We start from the raw sequence: 18,952 nt of genomic DNA on the forward strand, positions 1-18,952 counted from the left end.
CATTTTCAAAGGGAGAAAGGAATCAGCAGGTGCCCAATGATACTGAGAGGTCAAGAAAACTAACTGAAAACTAGGGATTAGATTTGGTGTCACATGGGAAACTTACGTTCTTGGAGAGTGAGGAAATGAATGATAAAGGCACAAACCCTATAGGAGTGAAGTAAGAAGTAGAAAATGGAAACCACACTTTTGGGAAGTTTGGCTATGAAGGCAAAAAAAAAAAAAAAAGAATATTAGCTGGAGGAAAAACAGGTCTGGAGAAGGCTTATTTTAGTATGAGGGGATCTTTGGAATATTTAAATGCTGATAGAAAGGAGCCAGCGGGAAGAAAGAGAAGAAAAAACTGGCCGAGTGGAAAGAAATCCAGATTACCGGTGGAAGGGTTCTCTTCCATTACTGACCCGCCTACTTAATAGACATCCAGAATTCTGAGGTTTGGGTAGCTTCGGGTTTTAGGTGAAGGGTTTTGTTGGTTTGGGTTTGGCTTGGTTGGTTTTCTACACTAAAGCCTTCCCTCCTCCGCCTTTTCCGGGTCCATCGGTCTAATCCCTCCCACCTCGCTTGCTAGAGAAACACACAGCCTATATTTACAAGTCTTTCCGGGTCGCCGAGAAGGGTCACGCACAGGATTGCGACCTCGATTGGAACGCGCTTCCCGAAAGGGCATGCGCAGAGAGGTCGTAGTCGCGTCTGAAGTGAGGTAAACTCTAAACCTTACGCAGGCGCGTTAGGTCCTAGTCGCTATGCGTGTGCTTGTGGGTGAGGGAGGGCAGAAAGGGAAAGTGCTGGGCGGGCTTAATCGGAGATTGAGGACTGGGAATCCGCTTCCGGGAGGGCACTGTCTAGTGCACAGGCAACCTGGCCTTGGCCTCCTAGCCCAAGAATCTCCCTAATCCCTGTGACCTGTGTCACCTCTGCATCGCGAGGAGGGGGAGAAGTGGGGAGAAGTCTGGTGTCAGATGGGGTGGCGCCGGAAGAAGGGGCCACAGCGGGGACGGAAGGCGCCCCCACCCCGACTCCACGGGAATATAAACAATTTGTATTTTCCGATCAGGTGGCGGGACAGGCTTCATTGGGACAGCCCTAACCCAGCTGCTGAATGCCAGAGGCCACGAAGTGACGTTGGTCTCCCGACAGCCCGGGCCCGGCCGGATCACGTGGGTACGTCCATCCTCTGGAAGCGGGTGGGAGGGCAGAGTTGGGCCGGGCAGGGGCACTGTGTGCTTTCTCCGACAGGATGAGCTCGCTGCATCGGGGCTGCCCAGCTGCGATGCCGCCGTCAACCTGGCCGGAGAGAACATCCTCAACCCTCTCCGAAGGTCAGCCCGGGCCCTAAAGCTGATACCCACTAGAGCACAGGGAGGAGAGTGCCCCACTGATGAGAACCTGTGAGCTATGGGTAATGGAGCTCCCAGATTCCGAACTAAACCGATATCCCAGAATACTCATTCTGCTCCACTCCTCCACCCCCACCTGCTCCTCCACCCAGTCAGCCAATTGGCTTAAGTCCTCAGGTATAACTCAGGATGCCCAGGAAATGTGTGCCCTTTCCCTCTACAGGAGGCGTTGACTGTTTCTCTTAAGCCAAAATTCAGGGCTTTACTAGAAATGGGTATGAAATAGCTCCCAGGAAAAGACAGAGAGAGGGGTATGTGCACTTATGTATTTAATGGCTTTTTATTTCCCATGTTTCTCCTGCAGATGGAATGAAACCTTCCAAAAAGAGGTTCTCGGCAGCCGCCTAGAGACCACTCAGTTGCTGGCTAAAGCCATCACCAAAGCCCCACAACCCCCCAAGGCCTGGGTCTTAGTCACCGGTGTAGGTATGCCCCCCAAATCACCAGCCCCTTATATTCACCAGGGGAACGGGGTAACTCAGACCTCTGTAGCTATGCACACACCATTTTGCATAGCTGTCCACACCATTTTGCATAGCACTCATCTTTTCCAGGCAATGGAACACACCATTTTGCATAGCACTGGTCTTTTCCAGGCAAAATGACTTCCTAGGCCCTTGATCCATGCATCTTTCTCCTAACCTTTGTGTACTTTCACTAAGAAATTGAGACCCTGAAAAAGAGTGGGGAGTGGCATCACTCTTAGTGCCAGGGAAAAGTCCACCTATCCCAAAGTCCCTTACTTCTCACACCATAGTTCTTTAGGAACAGAGTTCCTGGTCACCTTTGGGACTAAGTAATTGCAAACAATTATACACACCAGCCACTATTTGAAGTGTTTTATGCTTATTATCATTTATTCCTTACAACAACCCTATGAGGTAGGTACTATTATTCCCATTTTAAAGATGTGAAAATTCTATACAGAGGTTAAGTAACTTGCATCAAGTCAGAGAGTTAATAAATGAGGGAACTGATTAAAACTCAGGCAGCCTGGTACCCAAGTTCCTGTTCTTAACCACTACACTCTAGCAGCCTCTAAGTTTAGCCCTGCAACCAGAGTTCCTCCAGGAAAGGAACGCTTCAGGTCATGGAGAAGTTCAAAGGGAAAATATCCAAATGGCTCTGTCTCCAAATGGGGAGATCCTAAGGGCCAAAGAAGCTGAGGCCAAGGGGAGCCTCCACTACAGAGAGCCAGGCAGGACCAAGGACACCCAGGGCAAATGACTGTGTTCCACCGGCAGCTTACTACCAGCCCAGTCTGACTGCAGAGTATGATGAAGACAGCCCAGGAGGGGACTTTGACTTTTTCTCCAACCTCGTAACCAAATGGGAAGCTGCAGCCAGGCTTCCTGGAGATTCTACACGCCAGGTGGTGGTGCGCTCGGGTGAGAAACAGGGGCCTGGGTATCAGACAGGGTTGGAATGTCTTCTCTGGGCTGGGAAAGTGATGGGATTAGGAGAGCTGAGATTACAATTACAGAGTGAGAGGATGACACCACTTATAGCCAACCTGCAGATGAGGTGTGAAGTCTTAAAGAGAGCCATACTGCTCACTTCTGTTACAGAGCCAAGTCAGCATGGGGAGAGTGAGGAAGGGGAAACAGAAACCAGGAGGAGCAGTGGGGCTCCTTCAAGGCTGAGAAGACCCCTGTACCTTCCCTCTTGCCTGCTCTAGGGGTTGTGCTGGGCCGTGGGGGTGGTGCCATCGGCCACATGCTGCTGCCCTTTCGCCTGGGCCTGGGGGGCCCCATCGGCTCAGGCCACCAATTCTTCCCCTGGATACACATCGGGGACCTGGCAGGAATCCTGACCCATGCCCTTGAAGCAAACCACGTGCACGGGGTCCTGAATGGAGTGGCTCCATCCTCCGCCACTAATGCTGAGTTTGCCCAGACCTTGGGTGCTGCCCTGGGCCGCCGAGCCTTCATCCCTCTCCCCAGCACTGTGGTGCAAGCTGTCTTTGGGCGAGAGCGTGCCATCATGCTGCTGGAGGGCCAGAAGGTGATCCCACGGCGAACACTGGCCACTGGTTACCAGTATTCCTTCCCAGAGCTAGGGGCTGCCTTAAAGGAAATTGTAGCCTAAGTAGGTCATGGCAAGGGCCTGAGGCCTGTCCCCCACAGGCTTCCAGGTTAGGCACTGTGAATAGGCTCAGCTCCTCTAGAGAGCCGAAGCCATCTGGTTCTTAGATTCCTCCCCCAGTCCTCTTTCCCATTGTTCTGCTGCTCCACCTTATTGTCTCAAGGCCGTAATCTCATCAGATTGGGACATTAATCTTTTCAACTCCTTGTAAGATTTCTCAGTTTGGTTTCTCTACATGTCCTGCAGCTGCCCCACTTCTACGCTGTGTAGAGAATGCTCTGCAGTTTAGGCAATAAAAATAAATTGTCTCACTAAGCTTGGCTCATCTCTTTGGCCTAGGTTCTCCTGGGATTTACTTCAAGGAATGTCACCCTAGATGATTCTTCCCCAAAGACAGGGTTTTGAAAGTTATAATGGGCAGTCTCTCTCATCACCCTCTCCCTTCTTGGTCCTTCAGTTGCCAAAAGAACTTGTCAAAAGTTTGGGACATCAGGTTATGATGAAGGTAGACACTAGAAGAGAGAATGATGATCCATTTCCAGTGGGCCCTGTAGTCACCCTGGATGCTGTCAGAGTGCCATTAGGATGCCAGTAGAGGAAAAGGGAAGGCCCAGGTGTAGGATAGCCTTCAGTCTGTGTCACCAAATGGCAAGTGCATTACTAACCACACAGTGGTCCCAGTTTATCAGGCTGCAGCAGAACAAAGTCAACATCCCTGTCTATACGAAGCTTAGGACTTGCCTCTCATCTGGCTGGGGCCACTCAGTCAACCAGGGCCCTTAGCACAAAAGGGCAGAAGACACTTTTGGTCTGCTGCACACCCACCATCACTGAAAGTGAAAAGGGCAAGAAGCCAATCAAGAGCTATAAACAACCCTATCAGGAAAAAAAAACTCCCAGGTTTTCATCTAGGATCCTTTTTACCTACCTAAAGCTGTAACATCTGCCATAACTTGACCAGACACAGTTCCCCCAGCCACCAGTTCAGGCCATATTAACCAATCTCTTCTCAGGGACCTCTGGGTTTTCTCTTAATCATCGTCACCTCTTTGACCAGCCTGTCTCCAACACACCTGCCCCCAGCCCGGGTCAGTATGGTACAGTGGTGTAAATCACCAAAAAGGGAGGAGTGAGGACACAAGGACCCTCCCCATCATCATTACACTCTCCATGCAGTATTCAACTCCCTGTGCCACTCAGAGGCTCTGAGGCAGAAGTCAGGGCCTGGAAAAGATCTTGTCCAGAGACTCGCCGCAGGCCCACACAGAACAGAACCCAGGGGCACCTGTCCTACTTCTTTATCTGGTCTTGGATTCCAGGAAGTTGACTGGCTCTGTATTGTTCCTGGGGGTATGACCAGCCTCAAAGGTAGATGTAACAGAAAAGCATACTTTAGGCTGCACTAAAGCAAAGAGTACTGATAAATACCATCTACACAGGTAATGTGCTACTCTGGAGATAGTAAATTCCCCGGCACAGGAGGACTTCAAGCAGATCCAGGGCAATGACCTCTAGGAATCAGGGTGGGGAGAGCATGTCAGTAACAGCAGAGTTGGTCTGGTGGCCAGTCAAGTGCCTTCCAACTCTGGTTCTTTCATTTTCCAGATAATTGGTTCATCTAGAACCAACTGGTTCAACTTCTGTTAAGTCCTCCCATCCCCACACACACATAAAGCAGAAGTGTGCCTTGCTTTATGCAACATATGTCTTCCATAGAGAAAATGTTAGGGTCGGATCACATTAATATTGTCATTGCAGAGCATAGCTTCATCGATTTGGTGAAAAATCGACGTGTTCATCTCAACACCAGCAAGTGCATCTAACCGGGGATTTGCCAACACATTTGTTAGTCTGTAAACAAATACTTGAATACAACAGGAGAGCTGCCATTTATAGGAACCCTGAGAGTATTTTGATAATGCAGTCATCCCTAATTTACCTATTGTGTAAATGTGGATTTTGGAGGTTGCTCAAAAGGGATGCAGCCATTATAGGGCATGTTATAGTGAGAATGCAGTGTTAAAATCTAGGGTGTGGACCCTGGAGACAAAGGACCCACATCTCTCTGAAAGTGAGGTTTCGGTTAAAGAGCCTGTGCAGCCACAGGCAGACACACCTGAGACTTGGCCCAAGCACCTTTCCTCCAAGAAGCTTTCCTCTATGTTCTCATTTCTCCTCCCCACAGGTATTTTTACCCCTGATTTGTAGGTGGAAGTAAAGCCCAAGCAACTCAATCGAGGCCACAAACAGGCATAGCTGAGACCAGAGGCCAAGTCTCTTGCCTTCTTCACTAGCTCATTCCACCCTATCGTGGCCCAGTCCACATAACGCTGTGCCAGGGCCTAGCATCTCCTTCCATGCTCCCAGGAGCTCAGCAAGGGAGCATCTTGTTCTCTGGCCATCCAGAGCAGCAGCCAGGGAGAGGAACAGCTTAACTTCCTGTCACTTCCTGCCCACCCTGCCCTCCACCCCAGCTCAGCTTGGAGGTGGAGCCAACAGTCTCAGTCTCCAGAACTAATCCTCTCTAGCAGTCCCCACTCCCTACAGAAACCCTGTGCTAAGGCAAAGTTGAGAAGTTAAGGCTGAGCAGAACCTCTTGAGAGCTGGCTGAGGTCCTGACTCGGTAAGATCAGGTCACTTTATGGACCTGTCCCAAAGTGGCTTCCCTGATCCAAAGCACCAGCTCAGGGTGCCTCTGGATCAGAGTGTGAGCAGCAGAGGGACTCTCACAGAAAGGGCTGAGCTGGAGGCAGCTGGAGCTGACAGGGCGGCAGCCACTCAAGCAGGTGAGGCTCAAAAGTTAAGACTGAGCAGGGCCTCAGACAGTTGGTTAATGTCCCGGCAGTATGGCTCCCGCTGCAGGATGAAGTCCACCTTGTGATCCTGACCCCAAAACACCTCCAGCAGCTGCCGCCGGAGCCGCTCTGTTTCCCGGGTCTTCCGAATGCCACCACTACCTTTTTCCTCTTCTCTCCCCTGCTGCTGTTTACCATGTTCTGCAAAGCCCCTGGAAGGATGCTGAGCCTTAGAAGACCCCTGTGTCCTGGGAAGAAACAGACCAAAAAGAGCTGATGAGCATCCTGGGGGGGAAATTAGATCTTAGTGGGCTACCCCTCTCTTAATTGTCCTGCCTATTTCCTGGCTTTGGGGAAGAAATCCTGAAGTTCCTGAAGCTGACCACTGAGTGGCAGTATCAACCCACTTCTGAAGGGAAGATGGGCCGTTCTTTCAGAAACAGGGTGAACTCTGCCACTATTATGATCTAGTTCTAGTCCTAAATGAATCACTTATGTAATGGTCAGCAGAAGGCATGCTGAATACAACTGGCTCTCAGTATAAGCAACCATTTTCCAAATAACTCCATCAAACATGCTGATTAAGAGAAACAGGAAGCAGGTGTTTCCCTCCCAGCAAGGAGGTTCTATGTCAGGATCCCCTGGGAAGCTTATAAAGGCCAAGGCCAATGCAACTCAAACCACTGCAAAACTAAGCTAGCCCAAACTGAGGTCACACTTCCACCCAAGTCTCTGGGCCTGCTGAGAGAGGGCCAGAGGTGGGGGCTGCCTGCAAGGAGTCTAGGGGATTGATTACCTGGCTGGCTTCTTCAGAAATTCATCCAGGGTGGGGCCGTTTCGCCCCAGTGGGTCATCAGGTACCATGAAGAGGTTTCCCACAAAGGTAAAGGGCAGCAGGCTGGATGGCGAAAGATAATGTGTGGTCACAGAGGGGGCCCTTGCCCACCTCCCAGACAACTGAGACCAGTATCACCAGAAGCTGCTGGCTCCATCCTTCAAGAAAACTTCACCTCCTTCCCAGAGTTTTCACCCCATGGCCAGAGCAGAGCTGGCTTTAGAAAAACATCTGCATCTGTGCCCAATTCTCAGCGGGAGGGCTCCCTCACCGTTCTCTGATGATTGCCATCCACTTCTCAGACTCCTCCGCCAGGTCCCGGAACTGGTCATTGGAGACAATTATCCCATCTGTCTCTTCAGCCAGCTTCACCATGAACCTGTCTCCAAAACCACAGCAACCGAAAGAGGGTTGAAAAATTACCTACTGCGTACAATGTTCACTATTTGGATCATGGTTACATTAAAAGCCTAGACTTCACCACTATGCAATATATCCATGTAGCAAAACTGTACTGGTATCCCCCAAATCTATAAAAATAAAAGTAAAAACCACAGCAACCATTTGGGACTCTCCAAGGCCCCAACCCCAGAAGTTGTACTGTCTCCCATGAGCCACTTCTGGTGATGGAGATGTGGCCCCCTACCTCTCCTTGACCCAGCTATAGGCAACTGACTAGATACAAGTGCCATGGGCTAGAGAGGAAACAAAGATGAATCCAAGGTGGTCTCCCAGTAGCATCCTATCTGCTCACCATAGTCCTTCACCCAACACTTTGTGTCTCGTTAGTAAACAGTAAGATCTAGCTCTGTCTTCCACCCTGCCCAACCAATCCCTCGCAAATCCAACATGCCCTTCCCTTGAAAAGCCTTGCGCTCTGCTCCCTTCCTTCCCAGGCCCACCATTACCACCCCAGTAATTCAGATATTGCAACTGAGACCATGTATAACCTCCTAACAAGGGGGTCCCCGCCTCTGACCACTCACCCACTCTCCAGTCTCCCCCGCCCTGCCCCAAGAAAGCATACTTATCGCCTACACAAAACTCTTCCACACTTGCCCTTTATTTACCAAATAAAGTCTACACACCCAGGCCTGGCAGCTAAGGCCTTCTACAGGCCAGCTCAAATCACTCTTAAAACCTTATCTCTCCCAATATTCCCTAACCCACCCTCAACTCTAGCTAAAATCAATAATCAGATTACACTCTGCTCTCCACATATGTCTTATGCTGACTTCCATATTTCTCCAACTATTTCCTCTATCTGGAAGGCACTTCCCAAGACTTGCTGAGGAACAGAATCATCAAGGGAACTCTTTAAAAAAATGCCTGGGCTCCACTTCAGTAATTCTGATGCCACAAGACAGGGTAGGACTCATGAGGTGATGGGTGGTGGTCTTTTTAACAGATTTAGAAACGAAGAGATCCAACCCATCCCAGTCTTCTCAACACAAAAACTCACAAATCTCTCCTTTCCCACAAAACCCCAGCCAGAAGGGGGCTCCCTTCCCTCTGAGTTCCTGTAGTGTTTGATTTATGGTTTCTTTCAGCTCTCTAGTCAAGAATCAGATCTTGTTCCCAGTGTTCCCACCTCCTCCTGCAAGCCATGCACCTAGTACTAAGTGAGCAGTCAGTATTTGAAAGATAGTGTGGTATAGGGGGAACTGGGAGTCAGGATTAGGTGTGACAGATATCGGGCTCTGAGCTTCTGTCTAGGAAACAAATTAAGGGAATGACATACAAATGTCTGTGGTACACTTGGCCGGGCTTGGTGGCTCACGCCTGTAATCCCAGCACTTTGGGAGGCCAAGGTGGGCGGATCATGAGGTCAGGAAATCAAGACCACCCTGGCCAACATGGTGAAACCCCATCTCTACTAAAATGCAAAAAATTAGCTGGGCGTGGTAGCATGCACCTGAAGTCCCAGCTACTCGGGAGGCTGAGGTAGGGGAATCTCTTGAACCTGGGAGGCGGAGGTTGCAGTGAGCCGAGATCGTGCCACTGCACTCCAGTGTGGCAACAGAGCAAGGCTCCATCTCAAAAACAAACAAACAAAAAAAGTATATGGTACACTTATGGTATGTAAATGGTATTTTCCAGTTAAGCATATTTTACTATGATCGCATTACACAGCATGTTGTTCAGCAACATTCATTCCGTATGCCTACGCTGTGCACCACTGTGCTCATTCACTGTTACTGGGCAAATTCCCAATTTATATTATGTTATCTGCCAACCAGGTCCCACACAACTGGGCAGACACATGCCTTTAACATTCATTAAAATGAACTCAATCTTCAGTTTCAATTCTGTTTCAATGCAGGTGTGGAAAGAAGGTTCCATATCTTGGGTAATCTGTGAAATCTAGATATAAATAGAATAACATTGGGAGAACATAAACTGCTTTTTTTGTAGAATACCGTTTACTTGTTAAGGAATAGAAGGTGTTTGAAAGACAAAGTATATAATCACTATGGTTTGGAAACTAATTTTTAAAAACTGTATAATGTCCTAGAGAATAAAGAACTCACAAATTTTTTGACTTGGCTTTCTAAAATCTGCTCATTCCTCACACCACCTATGCAGACTATGGTAGAAGTGTGCCTTGTATTTTCATTCAAACCATCTAGCAGCTTTGAGGCCTAATTCCCCTTTGCTAAGACAGGTAACCACTCTGACCCTCTGTCTCCACGACTGTAGATTGGAGATATACCCACTGCCACACTTGAGTAGGTCTGTGCAAAGTTAGGAGGGAATGTCACTGTACTCTTGCCTAGCACCTTGAGCAAGGCAAGCACATACCTTATCTTTTTCGTATATTCACCAGGAGGGTAAATGACTGGAGGAGGACCCTGAGACAAAGAGGTTAATTCACTACGAAAAGTTCCACAGTCAAAGTCAATGAGTAGTGCTACTTGAGGCTCAAATTCAGATCTTCCAATTCTAAATCCAGTGATCTTTCTATTATACCATGTTTTGTACAGTCCTATTATTCGTGGGTTGTGTTTCTTCGTTTTACTTGTTATTTTGACCTTTACTCTGGCTTTTCCAGAATGTTAGGGAAATTTCTCTGCATGTTTGGACATTCAGGTTATAAGAAGACATCTGTCAGCTATTTATGTAACCAGATTTCCCACCTTTCCACTAAACCAGTATTTTCTAGACAGTAAGGCACTATATAAACACAAGGTATCATTTTGTTTGATGAATTATGAATAGGCAAACATGGTTGTCTACAGGTCGTCTCATCACAACTGCAGGGCAGGTTTACCTACCCAATCATAAGGCACCCAGAGGAATAACTGGCCCCTTACCCACCACCAAGGCTTGGAAACAGCGTAAACCACCAGGAGCTTTTCTCTCTCCCTCAATCTTCCACAGGGCTTGAATATCAAGCCTGGGCCAGGAGAGGAGCAAGTACCTGTCATCATAGGAGGAGATCCTCTTGCCATCCATGACTCGTGAGGGTGTGAGGGAGAGCAGGCTGAGGGAATACAGCTTTTGCAGGAAGTGACTCTCTATTAAAAAAGAACATAATAGGGTTCTCCTCAAGGTGGAAACAGAGCCTATCCCGGGACACTGAAGACCAGGCCCAACTCACCTCTGACTTTGGCATCCTTACTGAAGCGCCACTGAGGCACAAAGACAGTTATGTCACGGTGGCCACGGTCCCAGAAGTACTGCACAGCAATGGCAATGCCCCGGCTGGAGAAGTAGTGCTGGAGGCCATGCCTGTAGTGGGAGGGGGTCGGCCAGAGGAGGGGCTTGGCACCCTGGCTACAATGCCAGCCCCTCAGGACATATCCTCCCTCTCCTAGGCCCTTAGCCCCACCAGGTACTCACACCATGGCCACGTTGCTGCCGTCAATGACAATATGGCGGAGGTCTGGCTGGCCAGGCACATTGGCAAGGCACAGGGTGAAAGGATCCTGCAGGGCCTCCTTGAAACGCTGTGTGCCAGTCACCAAGTTGCCCCCTCGGGCGCCTCGTTTCCATTGAGGCCCCCGACCCCGTGCCATGCCCTGCTGCTTGTCTCCCCTGTCCCCATCTCCCCGGCCTCCGCAGTCACCCCGGTCTCCACAGTGCCATGGGGGTTCCGGTGCAGGCGGAGGGCTGGGCACCCTCGGAGGAGAGGCATTACCATTGTGGAGCCGCTGGAGGAGGGAGGCTCCTCGGGACTGAGCTGCCCTGTGACAGGAGCCATGGGCACCGGCAGGCTCACGGTGGACACAGAACCCTCCTCCTCCCTGAGCTATCTCCTCCTTCCCCACGGCCTTCCCTTTCAGGGGTGCTGACTCCCTTGCCCCTCCACCCACTGACTGTGGCCTGAGGGCCACTTCTCTCTCCCAGGCCTCTTCCCCAGGCAACTCCTTCCACCCGAAATCCATCTCCCTGGGACCACCCTGTTTCCCTCCCTCCTTCACCACAGCGTAACTGTCTCCCCTTGCTCCCCTGGAATCTCCGGGTCCCATAGATCCAGTGTCCAGGGACTCCCTGCCGTCACTAAGGGGAGCTCTCACTCCTTGGCACTGAGGACCCAGCAAGCCTGAGCTCCGCCTCTCCCAAGAAGCCAGTGCTCCTGGCCCCTGCCCACTGGACGCCTCCTGCACCAGACTCAGCAGCTCCTCCTGGACAGCCAGGGGCAACTGCAGCAGAGCCTCTCTATGGGCATCCGCCGGGGACTGCAGCAGGGCAGAGAAGTCTCTCAGCACTCCAGTACACTGCGAGGCTCCGGAAGACGGTCCTGGCGTGAAGTCCCAGCTCAGCCGCTCTGCCAGCTCTTCTACCCGGCTCTGAGCCATGACAAAGGCCTCAGTCAGGCCACTGATCATCAGTGAGCCGGGCGCCCTGGGCACCAGATGGGCTGACGTGCTCCAGGCCAGGCAGTCAAGGAAGAAGCCCTGGGCTCCCAGAAAGATGCAGTGCAGTTTGGGCGGGTAGTGGATTTCATCCTGCAGTTCTGGGCTGCAGAGGCCCTTCAGGTACTCCTGGTTGGGAGGAAGGGAAGGTCAGGAAAAGTAAACTGCTGGAATCCTAACTGGCCCAGGTCACCTCTCCTGGCTCCTTGCTCGCTCCTGAGCTCCAGGATGTCTGGAGTATCCACATGATGTTATTCCCATTTTAGAGATAAGGAAACTGAGACTCCCATCACAAAGCTGGTACATGATTGAGCCATCCTGGAACCCCAGCCTAATCCCAAAGGAAGCAATGTGGTCCAGCCTCCCACCCCACAGTGCATTCCTTGGTGGGGCCAACTTGTTCAGCCAGATATCTCTATTCTCCCAAAGAGCACAGAATGATTTTTGCGAGCCTGGGCCATCACAGAAGAAATTAAGCTGAAACTGAAAACAAATATAGAGTTGGAAAGTCCCTCAAAACTCAGGGGCACTGAGGTTGCCAGTGAGACAACCAAGAAGTCGAGATCCTCCCCAGGCCCCTCCTCTTCCCTGCTCTCCTCCGCCCTGGGGGAAAGCGTCCTTGGTGCCTGGAGGGATGGGGGAGAGAAGGAGTTCACCTTGGCTCTGCTGGCGTTTTCCTTGGGGCCCTCCAGCTGCAGCCAGATGTGGGGGTTGTCCGGACAGTCCTTCGGAAGGACGCTCACCCCCACGCTGAAGATGCGCGCCACATGGGGCTGCTGTTCCCGAACCTTGTTCTCAGCCTCCGCAGACACCGCAAAGCGGTCTGGGGACGCAGGGCGGGCCCCCCAGGTAGGCATGGCTGCTGCCCCCAGCCCTGGAAGGGGAGAAGGCAGCTCAGAGCCTCATTGTACCCTCCATCCAAATCCTGGTTCCTGGGACTACACCAGCTATCAACAGGTCGCACCTAGTTAAGGCTCTGGTAAACAGCACCAGGAGGTGACAAACATCTAAGTCCACTGGAGGTAGGAAGGGAGTATGTCACGCGGGCCTCTCCGGAGAGGAAGTCCCGGTAAACAAGGCTGTCTATCGAGGGTGGGCGTCTGGGCTTTGGAAAAGGATGACCACAGTCCGAAGCAAGAAGGGTGGGGGGGCTCCAGCTCGGCCTGGAGGCCAGAAGGAGTCTCCTGGGGGACTCTGCAGCTTCTTAAAGACGAATCCTCAGCAGGGGATTGAACTAGGCTGTCCTCTGGGGGCCCTCGTCTGCCATTTCCAAGGTTCAAGCCACTCCCACCCCTCCCCCAGCCGTCCGCTGCCCCTCTCCGTCAGGCCACGAGCGCCGCCCAGGGCCCAGGGGCCGGGCCGGGCCGGGCCCGCCCACCGCTGACTGGGGCAGCCACCCCGGGCCGGGCCTACTCCTCACCGCGGCCCCCGCTCCCCGCTCCCGGGCGCGGGGGAGGGGCGCGCCTACCGCCTCCGCCGCCCGCGCCGGCTTCGGGTCCTCTCAGCGCCCGCCGGCCCCCCGCTTTGCCCGCGCCCCCAGCCCAGGGGACGAGGGCAGGGGGCCCGAATCTGGGCGGGCCTTCCCGGGTTCCTCACCCAACGGGGACCTCTCTTGTCCACATCGCTCGCAAACTGTTTCTTGAGTCATTTCCTGGCCTGGGGCGGAGTCAGCCCAGCTCCTCCCGGCTGCGCGCCCTCCTCCCAACCCCGCCGCCGCTCCCAGAGGCCCCGACGGTCCCGCTCGGCCTAGTCCCCTCGGCGGCTCCAGGGCTCGCTCCTCGCGCTTCTCACCAGCCCTCCCGTCTGTCTCCCGGCCCTCAGGGTCCTCGCGCATTCTGCGCAGTTATTTCTCGAAAAGCGGAACCATGCGTTGAAAGTTGTTTCCCGCGAATAAAGATGTGGCCGACCAAAGAGGCAGCGTGACTGGCCCACTGGTGCTCTAGGCCCAAGCACTTTCCACTAAAGCAATCGTGGCGGAGGCGGGGGACGGGTGTACCCCTGGTGGAGTACCCCTTTCCTCCAACAAATGGAAAGATGCCACGAAGAAGGGCTGTTGATTTGTGAGGGATTCTGAAGACAGGAGGAATAGGAGGAAGGGGTTGAGGGCCTGCCTCTGGCATATGCACACACTCACACATTCTCTCACACCCCTCACACACACATACCATGTTCTCCATCCCCCTCAGGTCCAGCCTTCAGTGCTGTGCCGTCCAGCAGGGCTGCCCTGAAGCTCTGGCTGCAGCCCTCCCGTCCAGCGGGCAGGCGGCTTCATCCCTCCTCTCTCTCCCAAAGCCCAACTGCTGTCACCGCATGCTCTGCCAAGGAGGAGGGAACTGCAGTGACAGCAGGAGTAAGAGTGGGAGGCAGGACAGAGCTGGGACACAGGTATGGAGAGGGGGTTCAGCGAGCCTAGAGAGGGCAGACGATCAGGGTGCCGGCGGAGAGAGTCCAGGGAGAGGAGCGGAAACAGAAGAGGGGCAGAAGACCAGGGCACTTGTGGGTTGCAGAGCCCCTCAGCCATGTTGGGAGCCAAGCCACACTGGCTACCAGGTCCCCTACACAGTGCCGGGCTGCCCTTGGCTCTGGTGCTTCTGGCCCTGGGGGCCGGGTGGGCCCAGGAGGGGTCAGAGCCCGTCCTGCTGGAGGGGGAGTGCCTGGTGGTCTGTGAGCCTGGCCGAGCTGCTGCAGGGGGGCCCGGGGGAGCAGCCCTGGGAGAGGCGCCCCCTGGGCGAGTGGCATTTGCTGCGGTCCGAAGCCACCACCATGAGCCAGCAGGGGAAACCGGCAATGGCACCAGTGGGGCCATCTACTTCGACCAGGTAATCCCCCTATCCCTGTCCAGGGGACCTGCAAGGACCTGCAAGCAACTGTCCAAGCCCACTTTGCTGTCTCTGAGGCTTTAAGAAAACAGCTTCCTACATCTTTCCCTAATCTGGCCTGTTGCCCCACCACCCCACCGATGGTTTCCCCTCCCTCCACCCATACGCAGCCCCTCCTTGCCCCTTCTCACCATTTCTTTTGAATCTGTTCACTCCTATTCACTCCTGCTTGCCACTCCTATTCATTACTCACTGCCCCTGCCCCTAGTCCCCATGGTACCCCTGAGCCATGGGCATTTCCTGAGCCCCACTCAGCAGGCTCTGCTTCCCCCAGGTCCTGGTGAACGAGGGCGGTGGCTTTGACCGGGCCTCTGGCTCCTTTGTAGCCCCTGTCCGGGGTGTCTACAGCTTCCGGTTCCATGTGGTGAAGGTGTACAACCGCCAAACTGTCCAGGTGACCTCAGCACTGGCCCCCATCCCCGGCTCAGGAGGGTAGGGAGGGGGAAGAAGTGGAGCCCAGCTGACCTCCGGGTGGACTCTCCATTGACCTGTGTCCTGGAGGCCAGGACCAGGGGAGGAATGGGCCTGCCTTGCATTGAGTGTGGAGGATGTGCAGAGTCCAATGCTGGCTGCCCCTCAGCCCTCCCGGGAGAGCCCATTAAAACCCAGCTTCCCAAGAGGAAGCCCCTGGGAAAGTGGGGGGTCATGAGCTAAGGGCTGGGGAATGGGGGCTAACTGGGCTCCCCTCCCCAGGTGAGCCTGATGCTGAACACGTGGCCTGTCATCTCAGCCTTTGCCAATGACCCTGACGTGACCCGGGAGGCAGCCACCAGCTCTGTGCTACTGCCCTTGGACCCCGGGGACCGAGTGTCTCTGCGCCTGCGTCGGGGGAATCTACTGGGTGGCTGGAAATACTCAAGTTTCTCTGGCTTCCTCATCTTCCCTCTCTGAGGACCCAAGCCTTTCAAGCACAAGAATCCAGCCCCTGACAACTTTCTTCTGCCTTCTCTTGCCCCAGAAACAGCAGAGGCAGGAGAGAGACTCCCTCTGGCTGCCTATCCCACCTCTTTGCATGGGACCCTGTGCCAAACACCCAAGTTTAAGAGAAGAGTAGAGCTGTGGCATCTCCAGACCAGGCCTTCCCACCACCCACCCCCAGTTACCCTCCCAGCCACCTGCTGCATCTGTTCCTGCCTGCAGCCCTAGGATCAGGGCAAGGTTTGGCAAGAAGGAAGATCTGCACCACTTTGCGGCCTCTGCTCCTCCTGTTCCCCCACCCCGGCTTCCTGCTCAATGCTGTTCAGGGACAGGTGGCACAGGTGAGCCTGACAGGCCCCCACAGGAGACCAGATGGACAAGCCTCAGCGTACCCTGCAGGCTTCTTCCTGTGAGGAATGCCAGCATCACGGATCTCAGCCAGCACCGTCAGAAACTGAACCAGCACCGTATGGGCTAGGGTGGGAGGCTCAGCCACAGGCAGAAGTGTGGGAAGGGCCTGGAGTCTGTGGCTGGTGAGGAAGGAAGGAGGGTGTATTGTCTAGACTGAACATGGTACACATTCTGCATGTATAGCAGAGCAGCCAGCAGGCAGCAATCCTAGCTGTCCTTCTATGCCAGATCCCAGATAGACTCTGGCCCTTACCTCCCAATCTGAGACTAGGGTGAGTGTGTTTGCTCTGGCTGAGAGCAGAGCTGAGAGCAGGTATACAGAGCTGGAAGTGGACCATGGAAAACAACGATAACCATGCATCCTCTTGCTTGGCCACCTCCTGAAACTGCTCCACCTTTGAAGTTTGAATTTTAGTCCCTCCACACTCTGCTGCCTCCTTCCTCCCAGCTCTCTCACTGAGTTATCTTCACTGTATCTGTTCCAGCCTATCCCCACCATCTCTCTTTCTCCTGACTGTGCTGTCTTATTCTCCTCCTTAGGCTTCCTATTACCTGGGATTCCATGATTCATTCCTTCAGACCCTCTCCTGCCAGTATGCTAAACTCTCCCTCTCTCTTTCTTATCCCGCTGTCCCATTGGCCCAGCCTGGATGAATCTATCAATAAAACAGCTAGAGAATGGTGGTCAGTGAGACACTATAGGATTACTAAAGAGAAGATGCCTCTGGAGTTTGGATCGGGAGTTACAGGTACAAGTAGGTATGTTGCAGAGGCAAATAAATATTAAACTGTATACTAAAATTACATTTTAAAAGTTGAATAATGTTTGAGTTAAATAGGAAATACCAAGGTGAATTTGTGGTTTTGAAAAGAAATAACTTTTTGAACTGTCACTAATCCTGAAAACAACATCAGGAACAATCTGATATCCATTCTTAGAAACTGGATCTTTGCTTCAATTATTAGTCACCATTCAAAAAAAAATACCAAAAACCCTCAGGTTCCTTGGAGAATAGTGGCACACCTTAAGTAACTCCAGGCCCAGAACATGTTGTTGATGACAGAAAGCAAACATACTTTTTAAATGTATAAAGTAAAGCTGAAAAGGCAAGGGAATCAACTTAAAGAAGCTCCCACTTGACATGCTTTGACAATTTGATTATCAAAAGGAAAATAATATAGTTAATTGGAACAAGGTGAATTTTTTAAATCCATGTACCTGCAATGATATTCAAAAAGGAAGAAGTCACTATAAAGTGTGCCAAAAGGTAGTTAATATACTGAGTGAAGAAGAGTGAATATAATAAGCTATTTTTAGTCAGTCGTGATAAGTACAAGAACATAAATATAGTAGGCATTTTGTCTATTTGCAAGGTACATTTGCTTTTCTTTATCTATGTAAGTAGGGAGGGGTGAGTACAGAGAACTGTGAGTAATTCCAAGAAGATCTGGCACTGTACCAAGAATGAAAGATACTGATGGAACTATTTGGGTATATTTTGCAACTAAGAAGAAAAACAGTCCAATGGTGTGCTATAAGACAATGGATTAGTCAAATGTCCAAAAGACAGCTGTTCACTGCTCAGGCTTGATCGTTCATCTCCTGGAAAATGGATCCTCTGTATTACTGCACTAATTATAATGAGATATTAATTAGGCAAAATGATTAAGAGTAGGTTTGGCTGTAACGGTAAAACCCAAAATAAGAATAGCTTAAACAAAATAGGAAATCATTTCTGTCTCACATAGAAAAATCTGTAAATAAGAGTCCAGGGATGGATGGCAGCCTTATGATCATTTGAAAGCCCAGTCTTCTGTCTTGCTGTTCTACCGTCCTTAGCTTGCCACCTCATGACCCAAGACGGCTCCCTGAGCTCCAGCCATTACATCAGCCTAACAGGAAGGAGGAAGGAAAAAACAGCACATCTCTTTCCTTGAAAGCAGCTTTCTGAAAGATGCACCAATATTTCTGATTGTGTCTCAGTAGAATTTAGTTACCTGGGCTCACCAAGCCAGGGAGTGAGGCTAGGAGCTATAGTTTTTATTCCAGGCAGCCATGTCCAACCAGAAGTTGGGAGTTTTATAATAAGGAAGAAGGGGAGATTAGCTATTGGGGAAGACAACTAGAAGTTGTTTTTTATTGTTTTTTGAGGCAGAGTCATGCTCTGTCGACCAGGCCGGAGTGCAGTGGTGCAATTTCGGCTCACTGCAACCTCCACCTCCTGGGTTCAAGCAATTCTCATGCCTCAGCCTCCCGAGTAGCTGGGATTACAGGTGCCTGACACCACACCCAGCTAATTTTTTGTATTTTTAGTAAAGATGAGGTTTTGCCATGTTGTCCAGGCTGGTCTCAAACTCCTGGCCTCATGTGATCTGATTACAGGTGTGAGCTACCACATCTGGCCACAAAGTACTACAAATTTGGTGGCTTAAAACAACTATTTATTACTCACAGTTTCTGTGGGTCAGAAGTCCAACAAAACGTGACTGGCTTCTCTGCTCAGGGTTTCACAAGATCAAAAGCAAATTATAAACAGGGCAGCCTTCCTTACTGGAGGGGAACAATTCACTTCTAAACTCATTTAAAGTTCAGTTCCTTAAGGTTGTAGGACTTAGGTCCTAGCCCCCTCCATTCTCAAGCCAACAACTGCAAGCCAAGTGCTTCTCACACGTTGAATCTCTCAGGCCTACCTTTCTACCACATCTCTCTGACTTCAGTGTAGAAAGTTCTCTGAGTTTAGGGACTTGTGTGATTAGGCCCACCCAGATAAGC

At 51.7% G+C, this 18,952-nt stretch overlaps 3 protein-coding genes across 11 annotated transcripts; 2 read left to right on the forward strand and 1 right to left on the reverse strand.

Annotated features, from left to right (window-relative positions):
- The first annotated feature begins 697 nt into the window (after window positions 1–697).
- Window positions 698–3,797, forward strand: SDR39U1 (short chain dehydrogenase/reductase family 39U member 1). Of its 6 annotated transcripts, XM_055291641.2 has the most exons (7): window positions 702–759; window positions 1,055–1,161; window positions 1,237–1,319; window positions 1,702–1,726; window positions 2,430–2,557; window positions 2,640–2,785; window positions 3,076–3,797. In XM_055291641.2, the coding sequence occupies exons 1-7, from the start codon at window positions 744–746 to the stop codon at window positions 3,483–3,485; spliced, it is 915 nt and encodes a 304-aa protein (XP_055147616.1). In that variant the 5' UTR covers window positions 702–743; the 3' UTR covers window positions 3,486–3,797. The 6 variants fall into 6 exon arrangements, with proteins under 6 accessions (XP_055147614.1, XP_055147616.1, XP_055147613.1 ...); XM_055291639.2 differs by lacking the exon at window positions 2,430–2,557 and having other exon boundaries at window positions 698–759; window positions 1,702–1,823; window positions 2,642–2,785; XM_055291638.2 differs by lacking the exon at window positions 2,430–2,557 and having other exon boundaries at window positions 1,237–1,388; window positions 1,702–1,823; window positions 2,642–2,785.
- KHNYN (KH and NYN domain containing) lies at window positions 2,227–13,777 on the reverse strand. 4 transcript variants are annotated; one of them, XM_063609302.1, is made up of 8 exons: window positions 13,568–13,777; window positions 12,628–12,845; window positions 10,956–12,100; window positions 10,714–10,844; window positions 10,534–10,630; window positions 7,384–7,491; window positions 7,074–7,175; window positions 2,227–6,525 (listed from the first exon to the last, which is right to left on the reverse strand). In XM_063609302.1, the coding sequence occupies exons 1-8, from the start codon at window positions 13,617–13,619 to the stop codon at window positions 6,276–6,278; spliced, it is 2,103 nt and encodes a 700-aa protein (XP_063465372.1). In that variant the 5' UTR covers window positions 13,620–13,777; the 3' UTR covers window positions 2,227–6,275. The 4 variants fall into 4 exon arrangements, with proteins under 4 accessions (XP_063465372.1, XP_063465373.1, XP_063465374.1 ...); XM_063609303.1 differs by having other exon boundaries at window positions 13,440–13,587; XM_063609304.1 differs by having other exon boundaries at window positions 13,392–13,576.
- Window positions 13,650–16,983, forward strand: CBLN3 (cerebellin 3 precursor). The gene is made up of 3 exons (XM_055291645.2): window positions 13,650–14,790; window positions 15,125–15,244; window positions 15,544–16,983. The coding sequence occupies exons 1-3, from the start codon at window positions 14,359–14,361 to the stop codon at window positions 15,739–15,741; spliced, it is 750 nt and encodes a 249-aa protein (XP_055147620.1). The 5' UTR covers window positions 13,650–14,358; the 3' UTR covers window positions 15,742–16,983.
- Window positions 16,984–18,952: the final 1,969 nt, after the last annotated feature.

The sequence above is a fragment of the Symphalangus syndactylus genome, chromosome 9 (assembly GCF_028878055.3).
Source record: "Symphalangus syndactylus isolate Jambi chromosome 9, NHGRI_mSymSyn1-v2.1_pri, whole genome shotgun sequence".
NCBI lineage: Eukaryota > Metazoa > Chordata > Mammalia > Primates > Hylobatidae > Symphalangus > Symphalangus syndactylus.

Bases quoted from the DNA above. Each gene is read 5' to 3' on its own strand.
- SDR39U1 (XM_055291638.2), top strand. The intron at 1,824-2,641 runs GTATGCCCCCCA...TTCCACCGGCAG, and splicing joins GGTCTTAGTCACCGGTGTAG to CTTACTACCAGCCCAGTCTG. The intron at 2,786-3,075 runs GTGAGAAACAGG...TGCCTGCTCTAG, and splicing joins CCAGGTGGTGGTGCGCTCGG to GGGTTGTGCTGGGCCGTGGG.
- CBLN3 (XM_055291645.2), top strand. From the start codon at position 14,359: ATGGAGAGGGGGTTCAGCGAGCCTAGAGAGGGCAGACGATCAGGGTGC. The intron at 14,791-15,124 runs GTAATCCCCCTA...TGCTTCCCCCAG, and splicing joins GGGCCATCTACTTCGACCAG to GTCCTGGTGAACGAGGGCGG. The intron at 15,245-15,543 runs GTGACCTCAGCA...TCCCCTCCCCAG, and splicing joins ACAACCGCCAAACTGTCCAG to GTGAGCCTGATGCTGAACAC.
- KHNYN (XM_063609302.1), bottom strand. From the start codon at position 13,619: ATGACTCAAGAAACAGTTTGCGAGCGATGTGGACAAGAGAGGTCCCCG. The intron at 7,492-10,533 runs GTACTTGCTCCT...TTTTGGAGACAG, and splicing joins ATCTCCTCCTATGATGACAG to GTTCATGGTGAAGCTGGCTG. The intron at 7,176-7,383 runs GTGAGGGAGCCC...TTCGCCATCCAG, and splicing joins ATGGCAATCATCAGAGAACG to CCTGCTGCCCTTTACCTTTG.